Genomic DNA, 18,274 nt, shown 5'->3' on the forward strand with positions numbered 1-18,274 from the left:
CATGTATTATTTGATTGATGTTTGGCTTATGTAGATTTCTTTAGTCCATCTTCCCCAAGTGGAAGAGAAACAGATAAAAATAAGTTTCCTATGAAAATTGTGAAGGGAAGATTATTGGGGAAAATGATATGAATTGAAAGTAACAGTTAAAAACCATAGAAAGAGTACAGTTTTTAGAGTATTTTTAGGCCTTTTCACATTCACTTACTATCACAGGTAATCAGAGCACCCTAAGTTTTATTGTTGGTTTTGATTAGAGTAAGCTGATAGAGATAGCATTGTACTTGATCAATAATCAATATTCAGTAGTAGTCGGTTATTCCTTTGTTGTTGTGAGCACTCTTTTTCTGGCAATTTTTTGCAAAATTTCCAGTGTATAATGGTGATGCTGTTTTCTTGATTTGTTTATTTACTTTTTGACATTTTTACTTTTTGAATTGCTAGTCTGCAGTTGCTATATAGACCAGGCTGACCTTGAATTCACAGAGCTCTACCTGATTTTTGCTTCCTGGGTCTTGGAATAAAAGGGATGTGACATCATATCCATGTTTTCCTCTTTCCTTATATTGACATCCTTCCTAAACTTAGGTAAAAAACTAGATTCTAGTCTTGGCTTTCTTTTTTTTTAAATTACACATATTTTTAATTAGAATATGTTGACTAAACATAATGGTTTATTATATATTCATACATCATCCTTAAATATTTTTTATTAATTTTTTGAGAATGTAATACAGTGTATTTTGATTCACTACCCTCTCCCCCAACTCCTTTTGGATCTACCCTACCTCCCTACCCACCCAATTTCAAGACTCTTCTTCCTCCAGTTGCTGGGGGTGTTATACCTATTACTAATTGATTTGTTTTAAATTTTATTTTATTATTATTCAGTGTGTGTATGATGGGGTGATGGTGTGTGTGCACATGGCATTGTGTTCATGTGGAGGTCAGAGAACTTTGGGGATTGTTTTTCTCTTCCAGGGTGTTCTAGGAATTGAGCTTAGACCTCCAGTCCGGCACAGCCAGTACTTTTACCCACTGAGTCATCAGCCTGACCCCTTTAAAAGATTAATTTTTATTTTTGTGATATGTATATGTACATAGTTGCTGGGGAAGTCAGAAGAGGATGTTGGATCCCTTGGAGCTGAAGTTACAGGTGGTTGTGATCTGCCTTGTGTACATGTTTGGAACTGAACTTGGGTCCTCTGGAAGAGCAACAAATGCTCTTAACTATTGTGCTGTCTCTCTAGGCACCACCCCACCTCCAAAAACAAACAGAAAGAAAGAAAGAAAGAAAGAAAAAGAAAGAAAAACTCTGCACATGATATTACAAAAAAAAAGGAGAAAAAGAAAAACTCAGTTCTGTTATATATAGCTCTAACTGCCCTGGAACTCAAGACCCACCAGATTAATTAGCAAAGCTGTTCACTTTGTATTGTCATGAAAAGTAAGCAAAGTGCTTGCTCTTGGCAGTGTTCTCTCCTCTCTCTCTCTCTCTCTCTCTCTCTCTCTCTCTCTCTCTCTCTCTCTCTCTCTCTCTCGTGCGCGCACGCTTAGAACTTAAAAGATCTTTTGAAATTAAGATGAGACTTACTCTTTTCTTTTGTAACTGGGTCTCTTGTAGGCCAGGCTAGCCTCAAACTTGCTATGTAGAAAGGATCATCTAGGCTATCCTTAACTACTTTTTCTGTTTGTTTGTTTTTAAAGAAAGTTTATTTACTGTTGTTGTGTGTACCTTGTGAGTTCTCACACTTGGGTTGTAAATGCATGGACCATAGCACACATGTGAAAGTCAGTAGATAGCTGACCTTCTGGGTCTCTTTTTCCACCTTTGTATGGGTCCTGGGGATCAAACTCAGCTTGTGAAGCTTGCATTATGAGGTATCAGGTGCCTTCTTCACACTTCTGACCTTCCTGTCTTAACCTACAGTTTTAGAATTACAGGCACATGGCTAACACTACACCCTGTTTATGGGGTGTTGAGGATTGTGCATGCTATGTGAACATTATACCAACCTCATCCACATTCATCCATATCCCAGGTTACTTTAAAGTTATTCCTTTTAAGGTTTTTAAAGTGTAAAATAACTTGTTTTTAATTAACCTGAAAAGATACCATGGCGTTTTAACGTTGGTGCAGAGGAGCAGGGGAATCTAAAAGACTGAGGCACAGGCAGAATGGGGTAAACGAGAACTCTGAGCAAACAGTTTCATTCCCTATGTAACATAGTTGTCATAGAGCAAGAGTCACAGGAGAAACTGATTTCATCATGAAATACCAAATCTTTTTGTTAGTTAAAAATTCTGATCCACAAAATTAAAAATTTTATGATAATAATAAGAATCTCTGTACATGGGAAGAAGCCCTTAGTGTGTCTAATCTCTGAAACAGGTTAGTAGCTTACAAATTACTGTTTTTATTATTAAAACTTGTACTTCCATGAACATACATATTTTAATTACTCTATTGTGTTTTTTCATGGCCTGGAAAGGGAGCAGTGTAAAGCGTATTTAATACAGACACACTGGCATTGGAGGTTTAGGTGGGTGGACTGCTAGTTGCTTTTTTTCATATTTAAAAAGACTTTATATTATTCTTTAAAGAAATTCAGTACTTGGTGCTGGAATTTTCAGGACTTCATGCAGGGCAGTATACTTACATTTTATTCTTGCTATGGAATTTTAATCTGTAGATGCTATTAAAAAAATACTTCCCAGCCGGGCAGTGGTGGCGCACGCCTTTAATCCCAGCACTCAGGAGGCAGAGCCAGGTGGATCTCTGTGAGTTCAAGGCCAGCCTGGACTACCAAGTGAGTTCCAGGAAAAGGCGCAAAACTACAGAGAGAAACCCTGTCTCGAAAAACCAAAAAAAAAAAAAGAAAAAAAACTTCCACCCCTCATGATAAACCAAAATAAATATTTAAAAGGAAAAAAATATTTATTATTATGTGTTTATGTGGGGGCACAAGTGTGTCTGTGTGCAAAAGTTAGAGGACAACTTTTGAGAGTCTGTTCTGCTCTACTGTGGGATCTGGGGATCAAGCTGAGGTTGCCAGGTTTACATGGCGAGTGTTTGCCAGTGAGCTATCTGATATTACAGGTGTGTGTTACCACATCTGGTTAAAAGAATATTAAGGTCTCTTCTACTGTGAAATTGTATTAACATGCTGAGCACATTGTAATAATGCAGTTCTAGTTAGTTGAATTTGGTTTTAAGTTGTATTGAAATTGTTGTGTGTCAAGTCATTTAACCATGTGAAAAATATTATTGACAAAAATTATAAAGTAAGAAAGTTTGAGTTAATTGGGAGATTGATACACAGATTGGGCAGAAGTACTGCTCTAATTGTCACTAGACCTCCCTAGAATAAATTGCCTTTCGATGACCAGGACGAATTGAGTGAAATCGTCATGGACAGATACGGGGCAGACAATTTCTTAGATATTCAGATACACCAAGTTAGTTAATGCCTCCCTACTCATAACTTGGGTTTGCTGTCTTCTTTCTTTCAGCCCTGCAACTTTCCCCTTACAGTGTCCTTCGTCGTCAGATACAAACAGTTTCACACTACTTGAAAAGGTATATTGTAAAACAGTTTTCATTTTTGTTGTGAGATACTGTAGGTCAGATTTCTCTGTCTCAGCACCCACTCCCAAATAAACGTACAGAGACTTAATGTTAATTATAAGTGCTCAGCCAATAGCTCAGGCTTGTTACTAGTTAACTCTTATAACTTAAATTAACCCATATTTCTTATCTAAGTTCTACTACATGGCTCATGGCTTGTTAACCTCAATGTTGACACATCCTGCTTCCCCTGTGTCTGGCTTGTGACTCCTCTGACTCTGTCCTTCTTCCCAGCATTCTCTTTGCCCCGAAAATCCTGCCTAGCCAATTGGCCAATCAGCTTTTTATTAACAATAAGAGCAATACATATTTACAGTGTACAAAGAGTGTTGCACAGCAAGACATGGCCTTGCTAATTGACCAGGCTCTTGTCTTGAACTCACTCTGTAGCCAGGCCAATCTTGAACCCATGGCAATTCTCTTGTCTCAGCCTCCCCACAGATTGGGATTACACAGCTGTCTAATGCCTGGCTTTAAAGTGGCGCACGCCTTTAATCCCAGCACTCGGGAGGCAGAGCCAGGCGGATCTCTGTGAGTTCAAGGCCAGCCTGGACTACCAAGTGAGTTCCAGGAAAGGCGCAAAGCTACACAGAGAAACCCTGTCTCGAAAAAACCAAAAAAAATTAAAAAAAAAAAAAAAAAAAAAAAAAAGGCCGGGCGGTGGTGGCGCATGCCTTTAATCCCAGCACTCGGGAGGCAGAGCCAGGCGGATCTCTGTGAGTTCGAGGCCAGCCTGGTCTCCAAAGCGAGTTCCATGAAAGGCGCAAAGCTACACAGAGAAACCCTGTCTCGAAAAACCAAAAAAAAAAAAAAAAAAAAAAAAACAGTTTTAATTAATTGTGAATATAGTGATTTAGCATAAAATATTATTTTTGGTGACATAACTTAATTACATTCAAAGTTGCTTTTCCCATTTTTGTACTTTTTCTATTCTATTGCTAAATAAGAATATGATATTATTTTTTATTTTTAATTTTTATTTTTTTTTAAGATTTATTTATTTATTATGTATACAGCATGTATGCTGCATGCCAGAAGAGGGCACCAGTTCTCATTACAGATGGTTGTGAGCCACCATGTGGTTGCTGGGAATTGAACTCAGGACCTCTGGTAGAGCAGTCAGTGTTCTTAACCTCTGAGCCATCTCTCCAGCCCCTAGAATATGAAATTATTTAGCTCTGCCAGTGAACATATACTTCCAAATAGTATTTATTGTCTTTTATCAGTGTGATGACACACTCCTGTGAGCCTGGTGCTTGAGAGGCTGAAGCATAAGTGTCTCCAGGTAAGGCTAGCTTGGGCTACACTGCAATTCAAGATTAGCCTGGCTACTTAAGAAGACCCTGTCTCAAAAAGTAAAACAGCCCCACTTTAACCCATGGGATGAAGAGAGCTTCAAAATTGGCCATGATCATTAAGGTTATACTGTATCTCTCTTTTTCAGGATCCAGATATGAGAATTCTCAAAGAGAAAACCATGATGACTTCCAGAAAAGTGCCAGACCCTGACATGGAAGACTCTCCTTTATCAGATACTGCAAAGAACATACAGAGTAGTGGATTCAGAGGCTCTCTGCCAGTGACAAAGAGTGATCCATTCCAGAAAGAGCAAGATCATCTGGTAGAAGAGGTTAGAAAAAGATTATTGATAAATACATTTATTTATTTATTTATTTACCCCCCCCCCCCCAAAAAAAAAAAAAAGATTAAAAAAAAAAAAAGACAAGGTTTCTCTGTGTAGTCCTGGCTGTCCTGGAACTCACTCTGTAAACCAGACTGGCCTTGAACTCGGAGATCTGCCTGCCTCTGCTGGGATGAAATGTGTGTGCCGCCACTGCCCAGCTTCATGTTTCATATTTGTTATTTTCTAAATGGTGTTGGGATCAGAAATGGAGTACAGTTATTGAGTAGCAGGGGTAATTTTAAGTAAAGGAAGTCACGGATAATAAAAATGTAGGCTAGGGGCTGGAGAGATTGCCAGTGGTTAAGAGCATGCACTGTTCTTGCAGAGGACCTGAGTTCTGTTCCCTGCACCTAGGTTGGGTGGCTCACCACTGCTTGTAACTCAGTATTCAGTGAGTTTGATGTTTTCTTCTGGCCTCTTTGGCCACTGGACTCATGGGCATGCACATAGAAGACATAATTAAAAATAAAAATAATCTTTATAAAACTCAAGGCTAAAATAAAATCAGCCTTCTTAAAAAAGTAAAAGTAGATTTCTTATATTTAGTTAAAATTGACGTATTATTATTAGTTTTACTTCCCATTCTATAATAAATATCATTCAGTGTATAAACATAATACATATCCAGTAGTTTATGGATTAAACCATTCCATAAATTTTCAGGTAAATGCCCTCAATAATTATAGTTATTTGAATACTTATTTGTGTTTCTTAGCTGTTTTTAAATATGAGAACTAAAATTCTGTGATACCATTGAGTGTTTGTTGACTTTGTTTTCTAAATATTCCAAAGTGACTAAAGATGTTATCAATTCATTGACTTTAAATTTTTTTTGTTTAGTTAAATTCTTTTTGTGTTTGCCTGCATGTATGTATGTATGTATGTATGTATGTATGTATGTATGTATGGGCGTCATTTGTATGCCTGGTGCCAGAGGAGGCCAGAAAGAGGGTGTTGGATCCCTTGGAACTGGAGTTAGATGGTTATGATCTACCATGTGGGTGCTGTGAACTGAACCTAGGTCCTCTGCAAGAGCAATGCATGCTCTTAGTTTCTGAGCCATCTCTCTAGTCCTTGATTTTATTTATTTATTTATTTATTTTTGGTTTTTTTCAAGACATGGTTTCTCTGTGTAGTTTTGGTGCCTGTCCTGGATCTTGCTCTGTAGACCAAGCTGGCCTCGAACTCACAGAAATCCACCTGGTTCTGCCTCCCGAGTGCTGGGATTAAAGGCGTGTGCCAACACTGCCTGGCTATTATTTTAATATTTAAAATTTTTTTGATTTGTTTTTTATGTATGAATGTTTTGCCTGCATGTATGTATGTGCATCACATGTGTGCAGTGTCTGAAGAAGTCAGAAGAAGGTGTTAGAGCCCTTGGAGGTAGAGTTACTGATGGTTGTGAGCCATTGTGTGGGTACTGGGAACCAAACCCGGGTTCTCTGCAGGAGCAACTGCTCTTGTCCACCGAGCCCTCTCTCTGGCTTTTTAAATTTTTTTTAAATGAAAAAGTTCATATTTGTGTGAGTGTGTGCGTGCATGTATGTATTCTATAGCATGTATATGGAGGTAGAGGACTACTTGGAGGAGTTGGTTCTCTGTATTGTGGGTCCCTGGAACCAAACTCAGGTCATTGTGGCAAGTGGCTTTACCTGCTAAGCTATCTTGCCAGCCTCTAATTTGATTCCCTTAGGTAGTCCTGTTTTTATGTCAAATGACTTGATCAGTACCCACAGGCCAGTTTATACAAATTAAATACTCAGGCTTTTCACTGTTGCTATCTTGTTTTATAATTTAGCATTATTTGAATTAATATTTGATTAAGCAGTCATAGTATACCACACTTTATTTCCAAGGGACTTAAAAATAGCCTTTAGACTGTATAAATTCGGGTTTTAGTGTCTCCTTTATCAGTTTTGACCTTACTAAATTAGCACTGTACAATGTCAGAGAATGGGATTAATGCCAATTAATTCTATTTGTAGCATGAGGCCAATTTCGTGGTTTCTGAATGCTTCTAAGTCTCTAATATTCTGTTAATTCTCTTTATTGACTACAAAAAGATGATCAGTCCTTTTAAAATCAGAATTTCCTAGTTATGGAAAGTAAGGTACATTTTCAATTTAATAGAATTTAGATTGCACTTGGGAAATGGAGGCAGGAAGGTCTGGAATTCAAGGTCATTCTCTGCTAAATAATGAGTTCCAGGCAATCCTAGGCTACATGAGACTGTCCCAGCAAATAAAACAAATTAAAAAAATATGGGCCTGAGAGATGGCTCAGTGGTAAGAGGACTTGTTGCCTGTCCAGAGGATCCAGGTTTGATTTCTAGCATCCACATTTTGGCTCACAGCCACCCATTATCCCAGTTTGAGGGCATCCAACAGTTGTACATGTGGTGCATATACATATATGTGTGCAGGCAAAAATATTCATACACATAAAACTAAAAAAATATAAAAAATTAAGGAAAAAACCCCAAAACACAATAAAAAGAATTTATATCAACAATGGAATAGGGTGGGATAGAAGAAGAGAATCCTAAAATCTCATGAGACTGAAAGTAAAATGAATATTTAGTGGTTTGAGACAAGTTCTTTATGTAGCCCTAGCTGGCCTTGAACTCATGATGGTTTTCCTGTCTGTGTCTGAAATGGTGGGATTACAGGTAAGTTCCAGGACAGCTAGAGCTACACAAAGAAACCTTGTTTTAAAAACAAAACAACAAAAACAAAGTCTTCCTGTGTGTAAAGGACCCCACCTTTCCTCCCTCCCTCTCTCCCTCCCTCCCTCCCCCTTTCCCTCTCTCCCTCCCTTCCTCCCTCCCTCTCTCCCTCCTTCCCTTCCTCCCTGACTCACTCACAGGGTTTCACTATGTAGCTCTGGATGTCCTGTAACTCACTCCACCTGCCTCTGTCTCCTGAGCGCTGGGATTAAAGTTGTGCACCACTATGCCTGGCAGAGTATAAAGAGTCTAACCTGTTCTTTCTTCTTTCGTATTATCCCTTTAAGATTACAACAAGAAATACTCTGGTGTTCCATTTTACAGCAGGATGGTGCCTGGACTATCTATCTGCAGCCTCTCAGGAGCTTCATTGTTGTCTAATCTGCCGTCTGCTAGTCATGGGCTGCTGGCTGTGATGTGCTCACGGTTCCTACTGGAGTTTCTGTCGTAGTTCTGTCTGGGCTCGGTCATTTTTTTTTTTTTTCTTTTCTGTTGCAGGTTGCCAGAGTAGTTCTATCTGATTCACCACAGCTCTCTGAAGGAAAAGAAGTAAAATTGGAGGAGCTAATTGACACTCTGATTTCTAATCCTTTCTTAACCAGGAAACAAATTCCCCGAACTCCAGAAAACTTGAGTAAGTTAATGCTTTCTGCCCCGGTTTCCCTTTCTAAGACACTGTCACCATTATTACACTTATGGTCTGACAGTTACTTGGAAACAACCTTATTTCTTGTTTCATTGGCAGTCGCTTTTTATTCTGATATAATGGAATTTTGTTGAAGTATACAGTGTGATTACTTACATTTATACAACAGTCTTTCATCAGTAATCTTTTGTGACTTCAGTGTACCCACACAGAAGCATAATCAGTCCTGATATTATAATCTTGTTTTAATTGTGTTACTTGGCTATTTTTCTGCAAAATATTTTATTTGGTCACTTGAAAAAAAAATTCTGGGGCCAGTTGAGTCATCTTTCACAGAGTGGAAGGAGAGAATGGACTCTTGGAAGTTGTCCTCTGACCTTCATACATGCACCATAGTATGTGTGCATGCACACACACACACACACACACACACACACACACCCTCTAAATAAACAAATGTGTTTAGTGAGTATGGGGATTATGTTTTTTAGTCAGCAGTCATACAGAACTATCACACTGCTTGCATAGATTTTTACCACTTGGCAAAAATAATCATAGTGCTAAATGCTTCCCCTTAATACATAACAGTTGGTGTAGGCAAATGTCTGATACATATTTCCTTATTTAACCAATGTAGATTGTTTGGGTTCAATGATTAAATATAGTTTCTTCTTTGCTGCTGATTTAATTTATACTGAAGTGAGACAGCCTAGGTTGGTGTTCTTTGGATGACAACCAGTGAAGTAAATAGAGTCCTGCAGTGTGTGTGTGTGTTTAATTATTTTTTTTTAATTTTTTTTTATTTTTTAAATTACACTCATGATATTCATTAATTACACTCATGATATTAATGTGGTATTCATAGATTACATTCGCAGTATTCATTCAATTTTATATATATATTTAATTTTAAATGCCGAATGTCATTTATTGAAGGAGGGAGGAGGTCTTAAATACAGGCTTACAGCACAATGGGAGAACCCCGGAGGGCAGAAGTTCGCTACTGATGTTTTACAATCTTGCATCTAAGCTGTTAATGCCCATTATTCAGGATACACAGACAAGGAACTTCCCTTAAGCATTCAGGAGGGTGGAACCTGGCAGGGAATTAGCATAGGGAGGATATCAAGGTCAAGATCCACAAGCAAGGCAAGTTACCCAAAACAGGGGCCAGGGACTTACAGGTCCCCCTTTTATTAAATAATGAGCTTCTGACTTGGGTTGCGTGGGACGTCAACAGGTCACCTTACCCGTCATGGAGACGCCTGCCCAGGCCCCACAGGTGCTCTGTCTTAGGTTGGTGAGTGCCCCCCAGGCATTACCCGTCTCTGAATACTCATTATCATACAGGCTCAATAGTGTGTGAGCTGCAGAGTTAACTGCTGCCAAAGATCTCAAAGTGGCACTGGGCTTGCAGTCTGTGTGTTTGACACAGAAAAGACCAACAGAGGTCCTATCTCACCCATAGCCAGTAGGCTAAAGGCAACTGAGCCATTCTCTTCCTTAACGAGCCATACTGTACGTTGGAGTCCTTGTAAGATAGTATCCCAAAAGCAACTGAAACTTGAGTTTATAAATTTATAATTTTCAAAGCCAATCGAGATGTATATAACTACTGAATTTAATTTCTCATGCCCAATAGAATGGAAGATTAACTAACTGTGGTAGCTACTTTTGTTGCCAGGGTCTCCACTGTGCTAGCTGTAGTAAGCATTTATGAAATGGTAATCCCAGACACAGTAGCAGCGGTGACCGCCATTGCTATAACAGCAAGAGCGGCAGCAGCAATGTCAAATTCTCTTCTGGAGTGTGTGGACATCCACTGGCATGGATACAACTCCAGTAACACGAACCGCCAAGGCCCATTTTTCTTGATCCCAGCACGACTTTAGCTGGCAGCTCTTCTGGAGAATCCAATCTCATGGCTACAGTTCCTAGGCTTACATTAATGCTTGCCAAAGCTTGTGATATTGGGCTCTCAATCTCCATTGGCATCAGAAGGGTAGATTTTTTTCATGAAGACCCATTAGGTCTCTGTCATGTTGGGCTTCAGCAGCAGCCACAGGGTGCATTCAGTGCTCAGGAATCCAAAGAGGAACCTCATTGTCCTAAGGAAAGACATAAACAGAACCCCGGGCCCACACCAACACTAGATCGGGTCTCCTCCATGTGCTAGTAGAAAGAGCCTTCCATCGCTCCAGAGGGTGATTTGCAACAGGAGCCCTCCAGTGCTTATCTGCATTGGATACTCCAGCAGAATCCACTGATAAAAAATTTAAAATATATAAAACAAGGGAAAGAATAGAATGTGGAGAGGAATGATGAGTCCCTAGTTCTCCTTTTTTTTACTTTAGTAAAATGTTTGTTTGTTTATTTAATATTTCAAATTTTTCTTTTATTTTTATTTTTTTGTTTAAAATTAATTTTTCTATTATCATCTTGATACAGTATGTATTCTTATCTTAATAGTGAGATGTTTCATTGAGGCTTGCTCAGTAATTGAGTAAAATCGAAATTTATTATAAGCTACAGTTGTCCTAGGGACCTTCATGCTATATATATAGTCTCCGTGGTTCTGTGAATTGTAGTCTGATTGATCTTTATTTTATATCTAGAATCCACTTATGAATGAGTGCATACCATGTTTGTCCTTCTGGGTTTGGGTTACCTCACTCAGGATGATTTTTTTCTAGTTCCATCCATTTGCCTGCAAATTTCATGCTTTCATTGTTTTTCTCTGTTGAGTAGTACTCCATTGTGTATATGTACCACATTTTCTTCATCCATTCTTCAGTTGATGGGCATGTAGGTTGTTTCCAGGTTCTGGCTATTACAAATAGTGCTGCTATGAACATAGTTGAGCATGTATCTCGTGTGTGTGTGTTTAATTATGTTTAACACAGCCTTGCTCACTTGTTGACAAATTGTTTATAGCCATTTTCATGCTACAGTGGCAGATTTGAGGAGTTGTGGAAGATCAAATAGCCAACAGAGCCTAAAATATTAGCATCTAATCTTTTATCCAAAAAAAAAAAAATTCTGCCCATTTCTGGCATGAATGGACAAGAAAATGTGGTTTTCATGCATGTAATCACATGTATTGTGTAGAGGTGAGGTATATTTCAGGAACAGCTATTGTATGTACTGACTTGAGTTTGCTCATTTGGAGATGAAGTTTCCTGATGTTCAGGTTTGTCATCCTGTTGGCATGTGTATGGAACTTGGACTGAGGCAGTACTAGAATAAAGATTTTAGTTGCATGTCCATGTTTTGGGAATATGTAAATAGTAAATGATGTTTTTTTTCCACCTTGATTAGTAACTGAAGTCAGGAGCTCATGGAGAAAAGCTGACACTGGAGCTAACAGAAGTTCAGATGCGATTCTGGTAGATGCCGGAGGTAGAGACATGTCACCAGGGTCCTCACCAGCACTGCACAGCCAGAGGGACCTCAGCATGGCTATTTTTTCCTCAGATTTCGATCAGTCCTACTTACCTGAACAGAAAGCTGTTCCAGACCAGCTCAAGAGCGTGCCTCAGAAACCTTTGACAACTCAGATCGGTGAACCCCCAACAGAAGATGAGTCTGACTTGATAAATGAGAAAATGCTTTGTGAGCAAGATTTAGAGTGTGCAACCACCAGGCTTTCAGACACTGGACAAATGGAGGCATTCTCCCGTGCTATGGGCAGTGGAATAGATGTGATGGGTAGAAGTGAAGAGGACTCTGTTCAAGTATCGGACCACTCACAGGCTTCTTGCAGTGAACCTTCCACACGTAAAACTCTGTTATGGGACTCTTTTCAGAGGTTGAGTGGCATTGGAATATTGCATGAGACTCTTCCAGAAGAAGTTGGTCACCTAAGTCTTAATAGTTCTACTAGTTCAGAGACCAGTTTTAGACTGGAACCGAATATTTATGTGCACAGTGATGCTTTTCCGGGTGATGCTGGAAAAAGACAAGCCACTGCAGAAGTAGATTCCAGTTCAAAGGCTATTTTCAGTAGTTTGGAGACTCTGAAGAAATCCCTTAACAAGATAAGGAAAGAATCTCACCTGTCTCATTCCAAGACACTTGAAAAACATAACTTAGAATTGAGCCCTATAGCCAAAGACATGCAAGCGGATGATCCACATACTGTTTTGGGCACTCAGGATTTGTTTATTGACTACACAAAGCCATCTTCCCACATATCTCTTGATGAAAGAACACAGTCTGTATCACCACTAACTAAAGTTTCTCTGCTGGAGCAAAAATTGAGGACTGTGTTACCATGTAGTCTCAGGGAATTTCTGCCTAACTTAAAAGGTAAGCATTAACCAGACCCGTGCATACACCCTAGGTGAACCATTCTCTCAACTGTTTTTTCCCTTCCTAAGACAGTACCTCAGCATTGTACCTCTGGCTAGCCACAGACTCACTGTATAGTTCAGGCTGGCTTCAAATTTACCATGTAGCCCAGGCTATTTCTAATCTCCTCCTGTTCACTTACCTTTTCATAAATATAGTACAAAGTGAATGTTGCACGATCATGATGGGTAATGTGCTAAATATAAGCTTTATACTTTCATCTAGGGTAAGAGGAATGAGCCCTCACTTTATGGGTACTTTCAGAATCCCTATGATTATATATGTCCATGGAGAGAGACAGACCAAGTCTCTTTCCAAATATAGTCACAGTGTCTTGGTGGGCACAGTTCAGCCTACATTAGTATAAGTTATTGAAGCCAACTAGTCAGCACATTTTATTAATTATAATTCTCTTATTTTCATGTTTTAAAAGTTGTATAATAAAGAACTAAAATTATATTTCAGTATTTTAGGACCGAGGTAGGCTTTGTTATACTGATTCCTTGCATATCACTTTGACTTTCTCATGATAATTAAACACTAGTTTTTTTGAAAAATATTCCAGAAGGGTATTGATTTTTGGAGAAAAGGCATTTCAGTAGAAATGGTAATTTTATTCATTATTTATTAGTGAGTGTTGCACAAAGTGAGCCTTCTCGAAATCAAGAAATTTGCTATTACTTGGAATTGTTCTTTCTTTTCTTTGTAATGCTTATTTTCCTCCTTTAAAAATCAATTTTGCAGAAGAAGAAATCTCAAATAAGAGCCTTGAAGCAAGAGAATCTCTGATTTGACAAGATGAAGCAGTTTCCAGTTAATTTAGCTGTGATGCTAAAGCAGAAGCCTTGTCACTCAACTGCAGCTGATCTAGACACATGCATTGGAAGTATAATACTCTTTTTCCAGGGTCAAAGAAGTTTCGGATGCACTTTGGCCTCTTGTAATGTCTTTAGGTGTTTAGCTCTTTTCTGATAAATATATGAGGTTGAAATGTGAAGTATTTAGAAATAGCAAATGTCAAGTTTTGGGAAACTATTTTGATTCCTAGAATACTCTTGTAACATAAGTTAATGGCAAATGTCATAGTTGTGTTAAAATATCAGTTATTAACTTAGGGTGAGTGTGTAATCTAATAGCCACTGAAGAGCCTCATCTTTCATTTTAGACAAACAAACCTTTTTATTGAATCTTTATGGCATATTTTGGTACTAAGAAAAAATGAGTGCAGTGTAGTGCCTTTGGATGTATAGTAAGAACAACAGATTTTAAAGTTTGTGAAATTGTAAACAGGCTTAATGAATTCCAAGTATATTGATCCTGAAGAATGATGTTGATGGGATAAAACACATGTTATAAGTAAAGACAAGACAGAATGAATTGCGAAAAAGAGGAAAGGTAGAAGATGACCAGACATTTAAAGAACACTGTCAAACTGTACTATTTTGTTTATGTAGATTGAGAATTAAACCCTAGTTTATATTTAACAAAAATATAAATGAAAAATTCACAAATCTGTTTTACTCTTGTTGCCTGTGGGTGTTGTTTTGGGAAAAGCAGTAAGTTTTATGTTACTGGTCAGAACTATTAAAGTTCCCTAGTGCCTACAGAATATCCAAAAATAATTTGAGAAAAATGAACATGGATTTAAGTAATTATAACATTTGTACATTTTGTAACATTTTGCTTTATTGTCCAGGCCCCTGGCCCAGAAATTGTTTTTTTTTTTTTTTTTTTTTTTTTTTTGGTAACATCCAAGTAATGAATACATGTGCCTGAATAAGAATGGCTAGAAGAGGCACTGAAAGGTGGATTTATCTCCTTCAGTTCTGTGTAGAGCCTCAGTTTGTAACTATCAAAATCTTGTCCCCAAGTCTTGTGGAAAATGAGGGAGGAGAAAGGTTGGAGGAAAGAGTACTGGAAGTGGTTGAGTGTCAGAGGACCATGTAACAGCTCCTTCTTGGCAGTGGAAAGAGAGGACGAGTTCCAAATGTGCTGGGTTTCACGAATACAGCAAAGCAGGGACTGTACGGTCTGCTTTACAGACAGCCTAGTATCTAAATTCTGAGTAGCATATTAGGTAAGAGGAGTGACTGTCAGCGCTTCTGTCACGCCAGAGCCAAAGCTAAGTGTTTAATATGCATGTTTATTTAGCCTTCATAATTGAGATAGCAGGTATGCCGAGCCTGCGGGTATTGAAGCTAGGGAGATGAAAGGCTGGAGTGGAATGCAGGGGCCAACTGTGTTAGGATCATCTGGGATGCCTTTTTAAAATGCTTGTCTATGAGAGGGCCTGGAAATCTCATCTCAGATATGATTCCCTGGTAATTTATAAGTTCTGAAGGAGACCCTCAAATAGTAGGGGTTTCCTCCTGGACCCTGGATTAGGCACAAACCATACCCAAACACCTGTTTTCATAGAGATCCTTTATTAAGTGGGGAAGAAAAGCTAAAGTGGTTGCAGAAAACAGCAGCAAATGACCTTGCAGGTGTAATTGTTAAGAGGAGAAAAAGGGGAGGTCTGTGTTAGAATGGGCTAGGATGCGGTGGTAAAGGAGGTTACGAAGGAGAAGGGGAAGGAAACAAGGGAAAGGGGGAAGGAGTATTTGTCCTGGAGGGACAAAGGACTGCCTCTGGATAGAGAGGAGACAGATGTGGCATATAAGCAAATGGCAGTTTATAAAGTTAAAGGGGGAAACCCTGTGTTCGGATGAGGTATTTAATTTTAATTGGGCATGTGATTCTGATTGCTGGGTTTAATACTTTGGTAACTGGACCTTGGTAATCAGCCTCAGGAGGAGGAAGTGGCCAAATAAGGAAATAGACCTAGGTTGCTAGCTTTAGGAATGTAATGTATTTTGTAGCAAGGCAGAGGGAATGTGAGGGAAGGCCTGCCAGAGCCACATGTTTGAATGGACTAGTATCTCTTCAATAGTTTGCTGCTAAGAGGTTGCGATTCATATTAGCCTCAAGGTACCTTTTTTTTTTTTCTTTTTGTTTTTCGAGACAGGGTTTCTCTGTGTAGCTTTGTGCTGTTCCTGGATCTCGCTCTGTAGACCAGGCTGGCCTCGAACTCACAAAGATCCACCTGCCTCTGCCTCCCGAGTGCTGGGATTAAAGGCGTGTGCCACCACCGCCCGGCACCTCAAGGTACCTTTAAGAAGTGGTATGCTATTGTATGTGTATTTTTCTAGGAGCCCTTCATTATGAGAGTCAAAAGATCAAGTATCTGGATATTTTGGAGTTATGAGTCACTGAAATTTACCTATGATCTGCTGAATGTTCCTGACATGCCTATTTCCTGTTTTCAGCACCATGAACAAAATCCCAAATTTGTAATTTCTCCAAAGTGATTATAACTTAATGCTTTTGGCACCTTCCCATCCAGTATCTCCTGAGGTTCCCTTTGATGATAAGGAATTACTTTGATCATGTCAGGTCCTTGCTTAGAAGTCCATTCTAGAATAGGGTTCTAATTTAAAGACAGAGTTCTCCTCTTCCTTCCCCTGGGATCTTTTAGAGTACTTACCTTGCCCTTCTAGCTCATCTCAGTTCTTTCATTATTTTGACTTGAAAATTTTAATAACCTTTAATTATACCAGTTAGTTATTTTTTAAATTTTGTTTTCGTGTGTGGATGTTTGCCTGCATGTCTATGTACCACTTCAGTGCCTGGTCCCCACGGAGGCCTACAGAGGGAGTCAGATCCCCTGGGACTTGAGTTACAGACTGGTGTTAGCTTCCATATGGGTGCTGGGACTTGAACCTCGAACCCCAGAATGAACAGCCAATACTCTTAATCACTGAGGCATCTCTCCAGCCAGTTATAGTTCCTTTTAAAGCTCAGAACAGCACTTAAACCCTTTAATTAATAAATATTTTAAGCCAGGCATGGTGGTTCACGCCTTTAATTCCAGCACTTGGGAGGCAGAGACAGGTGGATCTCTGAGCCAGCCTGGTCTACAGAGTGACAGGATAGCCAGGGCTACACAGAGAGACCCTGTCTCAATAAACCAAAACCAAAAAACCCACCTTTAATCTCAGCAGTCAGGAGGCAGAGGCATTTGGATCTCCAAGTCTGGTCTACATAGTGAGTTCCAGGACAGCCAGGGCTTCAGTAAGATCCTGTCTGGAAAACAAAGCTTAGAACAAATCACATTTTCCACCTGGAAGTCTTAATCTGTCCTCCCTAGGTCCATGGTATTATGTCTTTTCTGAAGTGTATTGTTTAACTTTTGTTGTTTGTTTTATATATATTGGTGTGTGTGGGGTAGGGGGAGAGGGGGGTCTTACTATATTGTTCATGGTTAGTCTCAGCTCACAGCAATCTTCCTTCCTCAGCCTCCCAAGTGCTGGAACTATAGGTGTTTGCCTAGCTTTCACTTAGTGTCTTCATTAGACACCTCCCCAAATTGTATGTGATCTCTGATCACAGCAGCTGTGTACAAACTTAGATACCTACCTTCTTAACTATGTAGATGTCTCTGGGGTATGCATGTGCATGCACATACATATCCCAAGGGTCACAGATACTTAAGTATTGGAGTTTTGTGTGCTTCTATGACTGAATAAAAGAAGGGGTAAATAAGTTTTTTCTTTGGTCACATAGAGTGTAACTTGTTCTCTTCACCAAGATTAAAAAGCTGTTCAAATGGATTTCTACATTAAGTAAAACTTTAGATGCAAGTATGTCCCAATTATTATTGAGGGGGTGGGATCAAACCTGTGAGTGCTAAGGATGCACTCTCTGTCCCTGAAAGTTAAATGTTTCAAGAGGGCAAGCACGTAATGTTGCTGTGCATGAAAAATGTAACCCAGTAGGATAAAGAATAGTTTGAGAAGTTAAAGAACATTTGGAGGGCAGGGATTCAGTTTAACAAATCTAGTTTATTATATATATTTAGTATATATACTAAACAGGTATTTTGAAACCTTTACTATATTTTCTTAGTTATAAGGCATGCCATTTATTTTATCTAAAGTGTAAACAGGAATTCTTGAGACCTGTATAAAAGCAAACTATTTTTTCCCCGAGTGCACTAAAAGAAAATGTGTTCAAGACATGTTTAATGTGTGAAGACAGTATAAACTTCAGATGCCTGGTTGCTCTAAAGATCACTTTTCTTTATGCACCAAGAGCTGGCGAGTCCATACTCTTAAGTGGAAAATGTCTGTTTCCTAGGGACTGTTTATAAGTGTGTTCCTCATACTATTGTCTAGAATAAATATTCAGTGTTGTACCACC

The 18,274-nt window shown here is 38.9% G+C and overlaps 1 protein-coding gene and 1 non-coding gene across 3 annotated transcripts in view; both read left to right on the forward strand.

The window, feature by feature from the left end:
• Haus6 (HAUS augmin like complex subunit 6) overlaps nucleotides 1–18,274 on the forward strand; it is a 42,052-nt gene extending 23,778 nt beyond the window's left edge. For both annotated transcript variants that reach the window (XM_052716350.1, XM_052716349.1), the window contains 5 exons: nucleotides 3,514–3,580; nucleotides 5,073–5,258; nucleotides 8,536–8,671; nucleotides 12,002–12,991; nucleotides 13,778–18,274. In XM_052716350.1, the coding sequence (XP_052572310.1) occupies nucleotides 3,514–3,580; nucleotides 5,073–5,258; nucleotides 8,536–8,671; nucleotides 12,002–12,991; nucleotides 13,778–13,827 (1,429 nt within the window). In that variant the 3' untranslated portion in view covers nucleotides 13,828–18,274. The remainder of the gene's footprint in view (nucleotides 1–3,513; nucleotides 3,581–5,072; nucleotides 5,259–8,535; nucleotides 8,672–12,001; nucleotides 12,992–13,777) is intronic.
• Nucleotides 3,306–3,436, forward strand: LOC128098065 (small Cajal body-specific RNA 8). The gene has a single exon (XR_008214097.1). It is a non-coding gene; the product is annotated as a small Cajal body-specific RNA 8 (non-coding RNA).

The sequence above is a fragment of the Peromyscus californicus genome, unplaced genomic scaffold, assembly GCF_007827085.1.
Source record: "Peromyscus californicus insignis strain IS unplaced genomic scaffold, ASM782708v3 Scaffold_5__1_contigs__length_169319896, whole genome shotgun sequence".
In the NCBI taxonomy this organism is placed as follows: domain Eukaryota; kingdom Metazoa; phylum Chordata; class Mammalia; order Rodentia; family Cricetidae; genus Peromyscus; species Peromyscus californicus.